We start from the raw sequence: 16,234 nt of genomic DNA on the forward strand, positions 1-16,234 counted from the left end.
ATGGTATAATTATAAGTTGTCATTAGTAAACAGGCAGGAATTGATCTGCTGAAGCACAGTTTGCACTTTTATTGTTGCCTTAGTTCACTAAACAATGGTGCAAGATTACCATACACACAATTAGGAGAGCTGCATGACACATCTATGCTATACAGCGAATGGATTATAATAATTACAAATACAGTAAACATATTTACATTTTAATTCAAGCTCCATACGACACAGATATTTACAAAATAATTATGAAAAAAATGAAACAGACAAATAATGTACAGTGTTAATATCACGGTTTGTCTTTTGGTGAATGAATTCAAAAGGGAAAAGCAGCTAACTGATATTTGTCAGAGGGGTCAGTGGGAAATATAACTGCTAATTTAGTTTTAAAGGCATCGAAAAAAAGTGTTGAGGTGAGGAAAGACAACCAGCACAGCAATGACACACTATCGTTTTAGATTTCACTAGCTACTTTATATTTTATTCCCTGATATTAGAAAAAAATAAAAGAAATTAAAAACCAGCCTTACATTGTTAGAATTCAAGTGACTAGCATGAGCAGTGAGGAAATATTGTTCAAAAACTAAAGTCAAACTTGCACTAAAACCCTGAAAAGATGCAGTGGGTTACACATCACTTCTCTTTATAATCCTCTTTGTTAAAACAATGGGGGGGAAAAAAACATCTTCCCAGTACATTCGGCACTCTCCCAGTAGGAACTGGGAGAAGCTGTCACACCGTCATTTGGTTCCGATTCTGAGTAGAACAACTGAACTGCGCAGACTTTATTAGATCAGTTAGTTGAACCTTTTATTGATATGTGCAAAGAGCTGCAAACTAATATATACATTGCAAAAGATAAACACACACAATCCAAAATAAATTATCTGTGGAATGAAAATGTTTGCTCTGACATGCACATTGCACTGAGCCTCCATCAGTGCATAGCTTTTTTTTTCTTTCTTAATTTACCTTATTTTTAGGGGGATAAATATGCTCTTTTTTTCCCAGAAACTGAGCAGGTTTTAACTCTCTGACCTACAGGTTGGCTGACCTGAGACAGGCACGACAATATGTTGTGATATGTTGCCAATGGAGCCGCTGGTGCTCGTAACAGGCGGCGGTCGCCTCCGTTTATCCCCATTCAACCCTTTTGTCTGATGAAGTAGGCAAACGTCTGGTTGACCGGCCAGAGTTCTAAATGCCCAACTCCATGTCCCAAATCTGCCTGGTAACCGTTGAAACAGAGACGACGAAAGAATGTTACGACTCACCGGAAGCCAGATGCAGCAGCTACAATACAATCCACAGAGCAAATAATTTCATTAGTAATATTAGAACTAAAGTCCTTGTGTACATTTCATCTCTTTCATATCACTTCTCTCTTTTTGAGGAACATCTCCTGTGTAGCCTCGATGTGCGCTCGTCGGTTTTCCTGCCACAGATATAAACGTGTCATCTATCCGTGTTTTGCTATAGATATGTGTTAATGTGCAAAATTAAAAACCAATAAAGTTGGTTAGAAATTAATAAATAAATGCCCTCTGTTGCATTTCACGTCAAACCTCCCAATGGAATGATAAAGAAGATTCTTTAAAAAACAAACAAAAACAAAAAAAAATATCAACCCACCGAGCTGATAGCTGAGTTTTGTGGTTTCAAGTCAAAGTAAAGTGAAAATGTACATGATGGGTGACCTGTGGTGCACCTGAACAGAAAGTACTTTATTATCACAACAGTGCAAACCATCATCCGTCCTACAGGCTACACGCTAGCAGCTTCAGCAATTAAATACTGGCTTCAAGGCTAAAGCGTTGCAACTTTACTCTCTTAACTTTCACTGTGTAGTTTGGTCTTCTGTGTCGGAGTAAATAAATTAAAACACCACATTGATCCTGGGACAGACAGTATGTACAGATCACGTCTGTCCTCCACATCATCACTGTTTGAAAGTCTGTTTTCTAAGCGAGAACAAACAAACACTGTTGAGATATTTTCATGTACCTTCAAATGACTTAAATTGCTGTGTCGCCTTCAGGCTTCGGTATTTTGAAGATGTTTTCAGCTGACTTTATCAGCAGCAACAGATCTTTATGAGCCTTGTTTTCTGTAACATGATAACTGAGAAGTCAGTAACTGAGATATCATTATTTTCCCTTCAGTAAGCATAGCTACTATTATTTTTAGCATTTTTTTTAACAAGCAAACGGGGTGTTTTCCTGCAGGTGGTTGCACTGATAAAATTAAATTCTTAAGACGAATGACACTTAAATAGACGTTGCTTTACAGATGATTGGCAAACTAAAGATTAGTGGTCTGACAGAACAGCTCCGGAAGAATCGTGCACACACAAGTAGACTATTACAACATGCTACTAGTTAGGGAGTTTGGGAATGACAACGAAGCGGAATCAAAATTAGACCCAAACATTGTCGAACGAAAACACCAAAAGCTGAGGAGGAGGAGGAGGAGGAAGGGTCTCGGAGAGGAGGTGACAGAGGGATGTTGGAGGGGGAGGCAAATTCCCCCGGAACTGAAACTTGTAGTCGCATGAACGGAGACTTAAGCCACAGCTCTACTTACAAGAGAAACTGTCAAGAATCACAATGATTAATAAGTGTTAACACTTGGTATGTTCAAAGGCGTTCCACGGAACACGGACGCCGTGGCTTCCTCCGTGTCGCTCCGTCAGTTCTTCGTTAGGCCGCTGCGCCTCCTCGCCAGCTTGGATCTGTGGGAAGATGAAGTTTACGGAGCGATGACTTGGGCATCAGAGGTAAAGCAACTGTCACTGATGGAGCAGGAGCTGGCGGGTACCTTATCGTTCCAGCCAGCAGAGGGTTAAAGGCGTAAAGCCAGTCGTTCATGTCTTTCTCGTTGAGGGCCTGGAGGAGGATTCCTCGATGCTTCGTGCACACAGCAAACGTGTTTGGAGTCTGAAGGAATAACAATATTTGCCGAACGTCACATTGTTATCTCAATCATCCCTTTTTTTTTTTCTCCTCGATGTTAAAAAGAAACAACTGCTTTTTTGCTTTTGCTTGTGAAGGCATTTTTTTCTACATTGGGGTGCTGCGAGGGTACCTTCAGCATGGCCTGCTGGTCTTCACTGTACTCCACCTGAGCAGTGGACAGGTTGAGGACGCCACGTTCCACAGGGTCCTTGTCGCTGTTGTAGATGAAGACGTAGGGCCGACGCACCACCACGAAGTGCTTCACCCACGAGTTGGAGCGCGGCTCCATGAAGCTCAGGAAGCCTTTCTTGGATACTACCGATCTACAAAAAGGACACGGCGTCTTAACCTTCCCAGAGGAGAGGAGACAGCTCAGGAGTTGGAGTCAACTCGGATGATTTCGGCTTCAGCGTGGAAACAGAAACCTCTGCTTTTGTTTGAGGTGTAATGTGGCATCACCCCAGCTTTAAGTAAAAAAGGAAGACTTGAAATCACCACCAACTGAACAAACATGTCTCAACACCCACCCTGGCCTCATCTCTTCAATATCAGGCACCAAGTTGAGGAACTCATTCTTTCCTGCCCGTGCAAGGTAGGAAGTCTCCACAGACGGAACCATCGGGAAGTTCTCGTAGTCTGAGTAGGAGGGACTGGAGGCACGGGAGTTGTTCTCTGGAGTCCTGAGGAACAAATAAAGTCAATAAATGTTCTTAAAAAGGAAGAAAGTCTAAGGTTCTATTGTATAAATTAGATTTGATATTTCAATCTCTAGGTCAAAGAATTTACTTTTGGTCTATGGAACCACAGCGGGAGTCGGCGAGGGAGGGGCACGTGGAGGAGGGGGTGAGAGTGGCGCTGCTGAGGCTGGTCACTGATGGGTCACGTCCCAGGGCTGAGATATCGGACAACTGAATATAAAGAAACCAGAGGGGAAAATAGTGGTGATACAGGCTGATGAGGCAGTTACACTCCGATAATTCACCTTTTTGTTGAGTCCAACAGCCACTCTGGACAAAAGCAGGATAAACTACAAACAACTACAACTGAGGAATGCTTTGGAACGGAACTCCTCGAAGTCCTGAAGCTCCTTCTGATTGTGGTCCAAAGTAAACTCTCTTAACTTACTTTCATGTAACAATAGCAGCTTTTCCCCCTGGACCATCAGTTTCCCCTTTAAATCATCCATAAAGATTTCACAAAATCATTTGAAATATTGAGAGTTTTAAGCCTGGAAACAAGACAGCAGCTACCAAGTTCCTGATCATTAATTATTTAAATCCATGCTAAAAATACTGAGAAAATGGACTCAACCCCAAAATGTACTCCAGTATTTCTGGGAAAGAAAAGAATCAGAAACCCCACTTGCTGTTTAAATCCTTAGCAACAGTGCTGATATATCATCATCTCTGCCCATTTTCTGTACTGTCTGCAACCCTTGATCCTGTGTGTGTGTGTGTGTGTGTGTGTGTGTGTGTGTGTGTGTGTGTGTGTGTGTGTGTGTGTGGGGCAGCGGGGGGGGGCAGGAAACTTTTTTATTGGTAGCAGCAGGCTTCAGCAATCAGAATCATGTGATGCTTTAGGAACACGGGCACAACAATAAACAGTCGGCCCGTCTTGAGGCTTCTGTCTTACGTGCACACCTGCTTCTCCTGCGTGTACAGTGGATGGGGTAGGATGTTAATTAGGAAAAATTAATTTATATTATTAAAAATAATCCTGAATTAGTTCATAATCAAATGTAGCGTTTCTACATTTTATTGCCTAAACCAAAGAAATGAAGCCCATTCTTTTGTTCATTCTCCAGCATCGGCTGCAGCCTCGGTGACACAGAGGCTTCTAGAACACACGACGCACACAGGCACAACTCCTTCTGTAGCCACCCACAGAAATGTGTTCTTCCATTAGACACGCTGTACAAACCTTTCATCAGACCTGCAGAAGGCAAGAGCAGCGAGGTGGAAACGCCCCACTTTTTTGCACATTACAAGTATAATTTGTGCATTTTTAAATCAGCCCTGTTGTGCAAAGTAGCAACAGAGCCTCACCAAGCAGGTCACAGCTCACCTTGCAGTCGCTGATGCTGTTGACCACTTGGTTGTATTCACTGTTGAAGGTGTGTGTCAGGAGGCGCAGGCACTGCAACAGCACAGAGATGTGACCGATCAGTTGACAGCAGGGAGCCAGTCATGGTGTGACGGCGTAGCGGCTCAGCCCGAGTCATCACCATCTGTGGCTCCGCTCTCACCTTTGTGGCCAGCTCCTTCTCACGATCCACCAGGCTCTCTATGTCCGTTGAGTCGTAGCCGCTGCTCTCGCTGGGGGTGATGGCACTTTCATAGGTGGTGCTGGAGATCTGGGAGGAGATGGATGTGGAGGTGGACAGGGTCCCCGAGCTCATGCTGGGTGACAGCAGCTCACTCAGGGATTTGGTGGAGGGAGCTGGGTTGGTGTCACCCAGTTTCTCCCTCAGCAGCAGCAGGTGGCGGGTTTTCTCCACCTGGATGATCGACGCGAGTATGGTGAGTGTATTTATGGTCCGTGGGGTAAAGGCGGGGACGAGACAGGCGGGTCAAATCAGGGATTTTAAAGACCCACCTCATGCAACTGCTCCATTTTCTCCAGCTCCCATTGGTGCTCCACGATCAGACTGTCTCCTCTGGGCCTCCACCCGGCCAGGTTCTCTTCTCCACGCACGTAAGCCACGGATGTGTCCAGCACCTTTCTCCTCCTCCGCTGCATCCCTGCAAAGGAAAAAACATCATCACTGCACCGACGCTCTTACATTGGAGGCCAAGAAGCTTCTACAAAGAGGGTTTGGGGAAGGCTCACCTGGACTTCCTGTGTCAGACATCTTACACAAGCTCAGCTCGTAGATGCCAGTGACTCGATTGCTGTAATGGAGGAAAGGTTGATTCGATTTAAGTCAATGTCGACCATGTAACAGGATCCCCTTTTTTTAAATTGGGTATTTAGAAGAACCTAAATATAATGGGTTAAAGTTTTATACCAGTCTGGGGTTTTGGAGTATCCGCTCACAAACAGGTTCCTGAGGGACCGAGGAGGGGAGATCTTAGCGTCTCGGGAGTAGAAGACCATGCAGATGTCTTTGGTAATAATAGCAGGCTGGATGCAATGGTCCAACTGTGAGGAGAGGACAGCATGTGTTCGTGTGTCGGTATCTGGACGGATATAAGACAACTTTACAGCATATAAAACAACACAGAATGCTTACTGACCTCGAGATATGCGGACAAAGTCATGTAAATCTTCTCGCCATAAGGAGTGACTCGGTTCAGCAGTAGGGAGTTGTGCAGGGAGCTGTCCCACACAGCCTCGAAGCGGTAGAAAGTCCTGAGCGGGTAATTGAAGAATTTTCAGGTGAAATTTTTAACTGTTGGCTAAACTTGCATGTACAAGTGTGCAGGATCCTTCTGGGATCAGGAGTAGTGACTAAGTTACAGTGTGCAGTGACTGAACTGACCCTCCATCCTATTGTCATGATATAATGTGAGAAACAACATGTGAAGTGCTCGACTCAGACTCAGGATTCACAAAAGATTAAAATAAATGTGCAGAGTGCTCCTTTAAATGTCCAGAGGACTGATTGTTATGAAAACCATCTTCTCCCTTGAATACTATAGAGGCAATACACTTCCTAGTGTTGGCAGCAGGGGGAGCTCTAAGCCCCAGATTAGCAGCCCTGCTCAGGCCTCAATGGCCCTGCTTGTTCCTGAATCACACAGTGAATAATAGCTGAGAAGAAAGCATTCATCCGGAATCTTTGGGCTACGGGAGATCCACATATCACGACACAAATGAATGCAAAATGGGGAGGGGAGGGGGTGCATTTGCATGTCCGGCTACCTTTATTTGAACAGAGGCTTGAAACTGAATTGCTATATAATAAAGAAAATAAAGGCAGACCGAATGCAACATTCCAACAAAGAAACACAGAACGACAAGAACTAATTTCTATTAATCTATGGGACTGAAGAGAAGCATAATGTTCTTTCAGATAAAGAACCTTATGTTCTCTGGTAAATTATACCTATCAATATCCTTATCAATAGAAAGCCTGAGTGCAATCCAGCCGCAGCAGGAGGAAGAAACAGAGTGTACAGAAAGAAAGAGAGAAGCACAGACAATCAGGCAACAGGGAAAATGGAGCAAAATAACAGCATGAAAACATCATGCAATGTTTACCCTCTGCCAGAGCAAATATTAAGACAAAGACACGGAAATACACCTGTTTCCTAATGAAAAATATCAACCAAAATATGGGGTAGTAATTTAACAAAAGGCTTGGAAATGAGAAAACAAACAGAATGTCAGCAAACATCCCGTATATACACAGTATATACTGCTCTTTGGGTAAAACTGGATTTCAAACAAACAGTGTGATTCCAGCTACCTGTTGGAGTTGTGAGACGACTTGATGTTCTTGGCAGAGATGATGTTGAGGGAGAGAATGCCATCAGAAGCGCTGTCGTCCACTTCAGCCTTGTTCCTGATGCGGCCTGGCGGCGCCAATGTTCGAGACGTGCAATTAATTCATAATAAACTAAATAAATGCTTGTATGAGCCTCTTGGAAAATAGTTTATATTCCAAAATGTGATGTGTCATTATTTCATCTTTTAGCCACAGCATGAAAGCAGTTTAAAGAATGATAAACAGAAACCATTGGAACCATGACTGAGGAACCAGTGAGAGCCTAACAAATGGATTTTATTTAGACAATAGAGGCTGTAGAGATGGTATAAATGGTCTGCTCACCTACTACCAGCTCTCGAACATCCTTCCAGTGTAGCTCACTTCCCTTCTCGTGAATGAGAGTCACTGTGATTCTCCTCTGGATTCCCTGCAGGACAGGATGACAATATGATGTTTAGCTAGAACCGGCTTAATATTTTTGTCCTATTTCATTTAAGATATACAGGTAATAAAATGCTAGAGTTGTATAGAGCTGTGGAGACTGATGGTACCTGGTGCAAGAGGTAGGTGCCATGGCAGGGCAGTCCTCCACTGTGATCCACTATAGCTGGGATGTACCTTAGAGAAGAAGTTCACGGTATTTTATTGTGTCAATAGAATGGCTAGTTAAGTCAACCCAGTCAACACTCACTCTCCTGTGGGCTCCAGCTCACTGATCTCAAACCAGACCAGAAGATCGTACTTGCTCACGCACTGACCCAGGTTGGACTTGGTGATGGTGTTCAACTTGGTAGCTGGAACTGATAATAACACAAAGACTTGATATTCTTATGCAGGTAAATTCCCCTTTTCAGGAGCATTTATCAAAATAAGAAAGAAGAAGTGAAACAAACAAGGTTTTAAAATGTGATGATGAACCGGAAACCAAACACAATTATAATCCCGGTCATTGAGGTAGCCATACGTGGAAAGAAAATATTACAAACTAGTGAAAAGCACAAAGATAACATGAAGAGTTAATTACACAAGCACTGGCAGCACAGCACCCTGCAGCCTGACACTTCAGGATTATAATCCTGTTCAAACAGGCTAATCTCTGAGCCACACAGCTACATTCACTTGTGTTAAAATTAATATTATTCCATGCGAAAACGTCATTAATTATCAGCAGCTCAGCCTATTAAGCTGATTTATGCTGTGACTGTCAGGCTTGTGATCTTCTATCATTAGAACACATTTTAATATATGGCTTAGGATTCTAAATGCACAAGAGATTTCCCTGAAGGTGTCAACTCAGGCAAGTTTCTGAGGTACAAGGGGGGTTGGGACTACACCGGGAGACCGAAGGAGTTCTGCAGCTAAATGCAGCACAAAGAGGCACTGCAGAGATCTGTAATGCTAATGTCTGCAGACCCCGAGCACCAAAGGGGCAAAGCACAGCTATGCTAATCATCACTTCACAGGAACTACACTGTTTTCTGTACCAACCATGGTGCCGGGGGACAGTTAGCACCAGGTCACATGGCATCGGGAGGAATGGGAAGTGTGAGAGCTGGTCAGCCTCGTCTTCCAGACTGGCCATGGCGGAGGAGGCCAGGGCGTTGGCATGCTCAGACAGTGTGTCCAGAACTTTGCCGTGCACATAGTTGCTCATAAGGTAGCGGACCAACTCTATCTTACGGGCGTGGTCTGTGTTTTCAAGTGCACAGTTTCGCAGCAATATAAAGAAAGGATGGAAAAGCATTAAAGTGAAGGCAGAGTTGAGTAAGAGGATTACATATGGTGGGAAAAGATGTTAAAAGGATAAATAACAAAACAAAGCAATTGCAAAAAATGAATCAGCAGATGAGGGATGCAAATAAAAGGCAGAGACACTGAAATGAAGATGGAAGCACTGTTGATAAGGTGAAAATCCCTACCTGGTTTAGACAGAGGCATTGGAATAGGATAGTATTTCCTCGACTGTGTTGGAGGACTGTGAAAAAATAGATACAGTTGCAATCAAAAAGAAATTTCTCACCTCTTGGGTGTAAGAAATATGAATTATTACAGCATAAGAAACATGAGAAAACATGAGGCATTTTCTTATTAACCCCACAGACCTGATGAGCTCCTGGCCATGAAGGTGCAGCGGGTGCTGCTGGTAGTGTCCAAACACTTCAAACACAATGGGCTTACTCTTGATGTACTCGATGAAGGACTCCGTGACCTCAACAGAAATCTGCTCCGACAACACGACAGCACGAAGAGCTGGTTAAAACTGTTGTTATTAAAGTACAGCTTCTTTGTGTTTGGGTTTACACTCACATTCTGGACGTGGTAAAAGCCCAGGGGAGCTCCTTTCCCTGAGTTCTTCAACGGCTCAGTGGAAAAAGCTTCATCGTGTCGATGTAGGAAACTGACAACAAAGAAAAGACTTTGTTTTTATTTTCTGACGAAGGATTTAATCAGGACTGGCATCAATTTCAACAAAACTCTTTAATTCAACTTTAATTGTCTGGTGGCTGCCATTTCTATATTCTCTTTCTGAGGAATGTTGACTTACTTGAACTGACAGAAGATGTCTGCGTACTCAGGTTGGACACCGCTAGCCTGCAGCACAGTGACACGGAAAGTAAAGATGCTTCCAACTTCCAACTGACCTGCCAGACCGTCACGGCTCAGTTTGGTGTCTGCGATGTTGCCCAGTTTGAGGTCTACGGAGTCACAGAGGGGGTGTTAGGAGGAACTGTGGTGTGATGCATTGAAAGTGACTGGTGACTGTTCTTTTTATAATCTGTATAAGAATTGTTAAAGCTGCAGGGAAGATTCTGCACACTCCCTCATAACCTTCAACAGGACCACGTGCCAAGTATATTTTTCCTTTTGAGAAAGAAGATCAAAATTTACTTGAAAGAGGAAAGTCTGCAGCCGTACCAATGTCATTGATTCGATTGAGCTCCTCTGAAGGTGTGATGACCTCCGAACTTTGACCCTGACCCTCAACAATGCGCAGCTCTTCCAAGGACATACCAGAGCGGGTCATGACAGTAGAGGGAAACTCGTTCTGATTGGAAGACAAGAAGACACAACAATAAACACAACTTAAATGAAACAGGAAAATCCCAAAAAACAGTTCCCCTCAACGTGTTTTCTCTCTGTTTCACAGGCACACACAAATATTTAAGACCATAAAGCAGCTTTTTATCTGCCTTTGAGCTTACCTTTTTAAAGTATTCGTCATCAAAAGAGATCTTGGCAGTTCCTGACTGTCTAACTCCTGAACCGTAGTCTGGAGCCTCCTCATCAGCTACAAAGAGCAAATGTTTCTCAGATCAGATCAAACAGTTAAAATGCCTTAAAAGAACAAAAGGAAATTTTACTGTAAATTAGTTGTATATTTGAATCTGCATCATAAACACATAGGATGGAGACGGAAATCATCATTCATTATCACAGCGAGAAAGCCTTAAATGAAGGGTTTGCTGCACACAGGAGGGCGTCGTGTGAACCCAACAGTCTTGCTCATCACGGAATCTCATTAATTACTCACCAGCTATAGCCTGGACTCCCACCCGCAGGAAACCACGCACCTCGCCCTTCTCTGTTACTATGGCAACACGGTGCACCAGTGGAACAGAGTATAGCAGGTTACTCAGGTACACAAAAGCTCTGCGAGTAAAAGAAAAAGGAGGAGAGTGAAAATCAGGGGATAGTGCAGAGTTGACCGACTTTTTTGGAATTTCTGAAACATGACACATCCCATCTGATGTATTTATCTACAGAGAATAAATCTGATGTCTACTGAAAACGCTTGTAGACATACATACTATAAAGGGAACAAATGTGTGATTAGGATATATTAATCACTATAATGACAAACGGTCAAAACAAATTAGTCACATTTGTTATGAAAAGAGGGAAAAAAAAGGACAAAAACATAAATTCAAGCATGCTCCAGGGTACAGAATGCAGCAGCATGTTAAACCATCACTTTATTTTTGAACTGTGGGGAAATGCAAGGAGACGGCAGGTCTCCAGGGATGCAGCAGTAATATCCAGTTTATTGCAGTGAGTTATGATGATGTTAGCCTGTCGCTAACATTTTGTTTATATAAATCTTGGCTTGTTTTGCTGCACCTCTGGTGACTGCCTTCTCTGTCTGCGCCCCCCCCCCCTCCCCCTCACAGGCTCAAGGACAAGGTGGAGGGGGGAGATCAAGCCGTAAAATCTCTGAAGTCACTGTGACGAAGGGAGCCGAGTCGTTTGAGAGTCTGGTCGGCTTCTAGCCCGCATCGATCTGCTGCCTCATTCTAAAGCACACGCCGGTTTTGAGTGAGCTGTGATGTTCACAGCCATGAAACAAAACGGCCTCAGCATGTGTGTCAAAATGTCGACCCCCGCTGCAGCCTATGGTTTCATCCGGATGAGGATTTTAAACAAAAACAATCATGATGGTCAACAACTACCGAGTGAATTTACATATGGTACATTTCAAAAGCAATGTTAAAAACAAGGTCACAGCTTTAAACAAAAATATGTTTAAAAAAAAAAAACTTCGACAGAAAATATATGTACTGGTATGTCAAACACAGATGAGTTAATACATCCAGAGCAGTGGTGGTGACTGGAGAGGAGACATCATGCTGGGAGGATGTGAGGAGAAAAAGATGTTGGCTTTTCAATTTTTAGAAAGTGGGTTCTAAATTAAAATCACACAAAGAACGCCTGTGGGCACAGAGGTACGGACTAATCATGTTAATGCTAATGAATGCATGATCTGCTTCTGAAACATTTTTATTTTTCCACTAAGGGGAAAGCTTCACTGATGAGTTAATAATCTTATGTTTAAAGCATTCCCTTGCATCTTATCAAAATACAGCTAAACCCAATACGGTATTAATCAATGTATCTTCTGGTAAGCAGAGATGTAAACGGTGAAGAAACATGTTTTCATGTTCCACAGCCTCCTTTGCTTTATGGGACGCTGCATTCCACATTAAACCAAGCCAGCATCCACCCCAGAGCACCGTCCCAGCCTGTGTGCAGGTGATGTGAGGTCAGCACTGCTGGTCACCAACCTTCCCACCAGGATGAACCAGGGGGAGCGGTCGTAGAACGGGTCCTGGCCATCGCTGAAGATGTCGGAGCCCTCCTCCGTGCCGGCGTCCGAGCTGGTGTCGTCCACGAATGCCTCGTCGTCGATTAAATCGGACATCTCGCTCTGACGCTCGTCTGCCATCTCAGTGATCTCCGAGTCGGTGGTGGAAAATGTGGGGGAGGGCGTGCGGTCGGCCAAGTGCTCATTGACACAACCGTGGAAGATTGGGGAGCTGAGGGGATGATTGTGTGGGTACACAAATGAAGGACAGGTGGGGTAGCAGAACAGTTAAACAGGCAACTGCAGCAGAGAAGAATATTACACTCTTAAAATGAACATAGAACTAAATAGGATTTATATACAGAATATGAGGAGGATTAATTTTGTAAGGAGCAAGTATCAAAAATGTGTCAAGGCAGTTTATGGAAACTATTACAAGGCAAAATGGAACGTAACTGTAATAGGATTAACACAGGAATCTAATGTACTAAAGAGGATAAAGCGCATAATGTTACAAGTTTTCTTTTCATCCAAATCTGCTGTGCTGTTCAGAACTTTTAAATGAAGCAACAGCATTAAAAAGATGAAAACAGCAACATAAAAAAATAACACAATGGGAAAAATGGATTAAAAAGTAAAAACAGACAAATGGACACTAATGAAAACTGAAGTAAAAACACCATTGAAGAAAATAAAAAAGAACATTACAACATAAAATGTTTGGGAACAGAAAATATGGAACATAAGGGATAAAACAAGATGACAATGACTTTTAAAACAAAATTGAGGATGAAAGTGAATCAACAAAACACGTTTTATTTGATGAAAAAATTGATTCCAAGTTGCTTAATGGAAACAGTGTCAAATTATTACTAAAAAAACCCAAACCTGACAAACAAGAAGCAGCAACCTCTATCATTAGTAAATTGGAACAGCAAGATGGAGACTTGTCTCTGTGATTATGATACGAACCTTCCCACCAGCTTAAACCAATGGAAGCGGTCATAAAACGGGTCGTTTCCTGTCAGAGGTCCTTCTCCCTCCTCCTGGTTGGTGGACGCCATTTCTCCAGCACGGTCATACATCTCTCTCATCTTCTCCAACCGTTGCCTTCAAATGATGGGAGAAAGCATCAGCATTGATAAAAAGCAAAACAGGAAGAAGCACATGTCCAGAATGGTTACAAACAAATGCAACACAAATGAGATAAACTCCTAGCTTTAGGTCATTACTTGAGTTTATCCAGTGACCAGTGGTGAGTGGCTCCATTTTTTAGATCCTGAACCTCCACAGCTACCACAGTGCGGGGGAAAGGCCTGGAGTCACGCTCTTTTTCAGGCTCTTGTGATGCCAACTCAGGGGGCAGTGGTGAGTACAAGGTCTCTGTCAGGAGGACAAACTGGAACTGAACCTGGAAATGGAAGACGCAGTTGAGATTAGATAAACAAATGACTCTGGAGCCACCTGTGTTTTCAAGCGTGGCTCTGGGTCAAATAAACCAGTACAACCCTTGATTTATTGGCCACCTTTCCAATATCTTAAATGATAACACACAGAATTGATTAACAATATTTAACAGTATTTTACCTTTTTCTTGAGCTCTACACTAATGGCATTGGCTTCCTTTAAGTAGACAGCGTTGCCCCACAGCTGATCACGGAGGGAGGTGAACTGATGGTATCTCCACTTCCTGAAGGCCCACTGAGCCAACTCAAACTCATGCAGAGTCCATGGAACTGCAGAGGTAAATGATGGGATGTTAAAACCTCAACATTTGCGCACTGTGAAAGCACTCACAGTAAAACCACTGTGAGCCATTTCAGAGGTTTGACCCCAAACACTCCGCCATGCCTGGAATTCCTGGTTAACCTTTTATCCTACTACTTTGAGTCAATGGCTGCATCAAAATCTAAAGTTCCAGAAGCACACAGAGTTGTAGTGCAATGGAATACATTTAAAGGTTTTAAACGTCATAAATGACTCACAGGAGAGTGAGATAGATTATGATCATTAGCAAACACGAGTGCAGAAATCCCCTGCGTATTTAATCTAAAATTATGGTTTAAATGGCAGCATTTAAAGTCTAATTTGAATATTGCAGCTCACAGACATACAGATGAAACCACCAGAGCATTTCAGGGGCATTTTATGACTTTTTAAGACAAGGCCCCACTTCCTTCAGCTCCTTCACTGTATTTATCTGTAAAGCAAAGTAACCCCTTCCGTCACTGTAGAAGGGAGCAGATGGGTGAAGTTTAAAGAGCCAAGTGATTTTTTTTTTCTTAAATTAAAAAAAAAACGTTCTCTTAAATTTGGACTAAAATTGATAGGAACCAGTGACTCTGGAAAGTAACCTGATTTATTTGATTACAAAGGCTTTGGAACTTTTGGTTGGAGAGCTTAACCATGTAAAAGTGCAGGTATGGATGTTCCACGCCACATTTTGTGCATTAGTAGGATGTTATGTGAACAGAATTAGACATATTACTTGTTAACTATAGTTAGTATATTTATGTCAATGAGTAATTAGGACTACTTTACATTATTGTATAAAACTGTAGGTATTTTACGCACATGACAGCTGTTTGGGCTCTGGACAGAGAAGTGAAGGACAAAGCATGTACCGTACATGTTATCAGATGTCTAATGGGAATAAAGAAATATCTGGTGATGTAGAGGACATACCTTCCTCTTTCTCCTCCTCATATAACTCCTCTTCATCGGGCGTCTCGGCCACCAGAGATATAGTCTCCACTTGTTTCTGCAGTTCCTGCAATTTGCTCTCGTACACCTGGACACCAACAAACGGGAGACAACGAGGACAACTGACCATCAGCTGCTGCAACCAAGGAGCTCTGCTCGCCATCTGCACCACATTTCACCTTGTCAGGAAAAATCATACAAGTTTAGGCACAAAAGAAGAGAAGAACAAAGGTTTTTCTCATTAAACTGTCTGATTCCAAATGACTAAAGAGGAGTTCTGTTTGTTGAACCTACCTTGGGTAAAAATGGGACAAAATGTTAATTATATTGAAAAAAAAAAAAAAAAAAAAAAAAAATCACATTTTTGTTATACACAATCACAGAACAAAACCTAAAATAAGGAAAGAAATATTATCAAGTAGTCAGTGGGATGTGGCTGGAGAGGAAGAGGAGCGGTGCTGGTTGAGGCTGAGTCAACTGTAATCCAATGAGGGGCGCCATCATCATCATCATCATCAGCGCAGTACTGCTGTGGTCTCGATGACCTCATCCTGCTTGTTCTGTGTCTTCTGGGAAGACAATGCAGCTCTTTCATCTGGCATTAACCTCCACGCCTGCTGAATTCCTACCAACAGGACGAAGGCTGAACTGTCCAAATCTAAAGCACCGACAAGTTCATCTAAGGAAGATTCTAATCTTCAACACAAAAATGGCCAACACGTTGGGCGTGAACACCAGCAGCACTTTAAAACATGAATAATTGATAAGGTTGAGCTGTGACGGGCTAAATTTAATGCTTGAGGTCGAGTTAATGACACAAGCTTACTGGTAATATACACAAACTACAGAAAGTGGAGTACAGTCAGCTCAAGCTATAAGGACATTTTTGCAAAGTCGTAGGAGTAAATAAAACTGCAGTAAAATTTCTAGAATGTTGCTGGTTTATTGACAACCATCATTCACACACACATATATAAAACTTCCTATAATTAACAGCATTCTGAGGAGCAGGTCGTTTTATTTAAGTCGTACCTATACTTAAAATAAACCACCAGCAGTACATGGATTCAC

General features: G+C 42.7%; 1 protein-coding gene across 15 annotated transcripts in view; it reads right to left on the reverse strand.

Moving 5' to 3' along the window:
* Positions 1-40: 40 nt before the first annotated feature.
* Positions 41-16,234, reverse strand: part of kif1b (kinesin family member 1B) — a 41,451-nt gene continuing 25,257 nt past the window's right edge. For 6 of the 15 annotated variants that reach the window (XM_029833351.1, XM_029833354.1, XM_029833353.1 and 3 more), the window contains 29 exons: positions 15,146-15,251; positions 15,035-15,052; positions 14,048-14,196; positions 13,693-13,871; positions 13,433-13,570; positions 12,441-12,692; positions 10,913-11,031; positions 10,584-10,669; positions 10,297-10,426; positions 9,926-10,076; positions 9,688-9,778; positions 9,483-9,601; positions 9,300-9,355; positions 8,072-8,180; positions 7,932-7,998; positions 7,723-7,807; positions 7,360-7,465; positions 6,997-7,023; positions 6,185-6,299; positions 5,956-6,089; positions 5,778-5,839; positions 5,544-5,689; positions 5,194-5,445; positions 5,013-5,084; positions 3,735-3,856; positions 3,476-3,628; positions 3,079-3,271; positions 2,812-2,930; positions 41-2,725 (listed from right to left, as the gene is read on the reverse strand). In XM_029833351.1, the coding sequence (XP_029689211.1) occupies positions 2,683-2,725; positions 2,812-2,930; positions 3,079-3,271; positions 3,476-3,628; positions 3,735-3,856; positions 5,013-5,084; positions 5,194-5,445; positions 5,544-5,689; positions 5,778-5,839; positions 5,956-6,089; positions 6,185-6,299; positions 6,997-7,023; positions 7,360-7,465; positions 7,723-7,807; positions 7,932-7,998; positions 8,072-8,180; positions 9,300-9,355; positions 9,483-9,601; positions 9,688-9,778; positions 9,926-10,076; positions 10,297-10,426; positions 10,584-10,669; positions 10,913-11,031; positions 12,441-12,692; positions 13,433-13,570; positions 13,693-13,871; positions 14,048-14,196; positions 15,035-15,052; positions 15,146-15,251 (3,399 nt within the window). In that variant the 3' untranslated portion in view covers positions 41-2,682. The remainder of the gene's footprint in view (positions 2,726-2,811; positions 2,931-3,078; positions 3,272-3,475; positions 3,629-3,734; positions 3,857-5,012; positions 5,085-5,193; positions 5,446-5,543; positions 5,690-5,777; positions 5,840-5,955; positions 6,090-6,184; positions 6,300-6,996; positions 7,024-7,359; positions 7,466-7,722; positions 7,808-7,931; positions 7,999-8,071; positions 8,181-9,299; positions 9,356-9,482; positions 9,602-9,687; positions 9,779-9,925; positions 10,077-10,296; positions 10,427-10,583; positions 10,670-10,912; positions 11,032-12,440; positions 12,693-13,432; positions 13,571-13,692; positions 13,872-14,047; positions 14,197-15,034; positions 15,053-15,145; positions 15,252-16,234) is intronic. The other 9 variants (XM_029833359.1, XM_029833361.1, XM_029833357.1 and 6 more) reach the window with 7 other exon arrangements.

The sequence above is a fragment of the Takifugu rubripes genome, chromosome 3 (genome assembly GCF_901000725.2).
Source record: "Takifugu rubripes chromosome 3, fTakRub1.2, whole genome shotgun sequence".
NCBI classification, from domain to species: domain Eukaryota; kingdom Metazoa; phylum Chordata; class Actinopteri; order Tetraodontiformes; family Tetraodontidae; genus Takifugu; species Takifugu rubripes.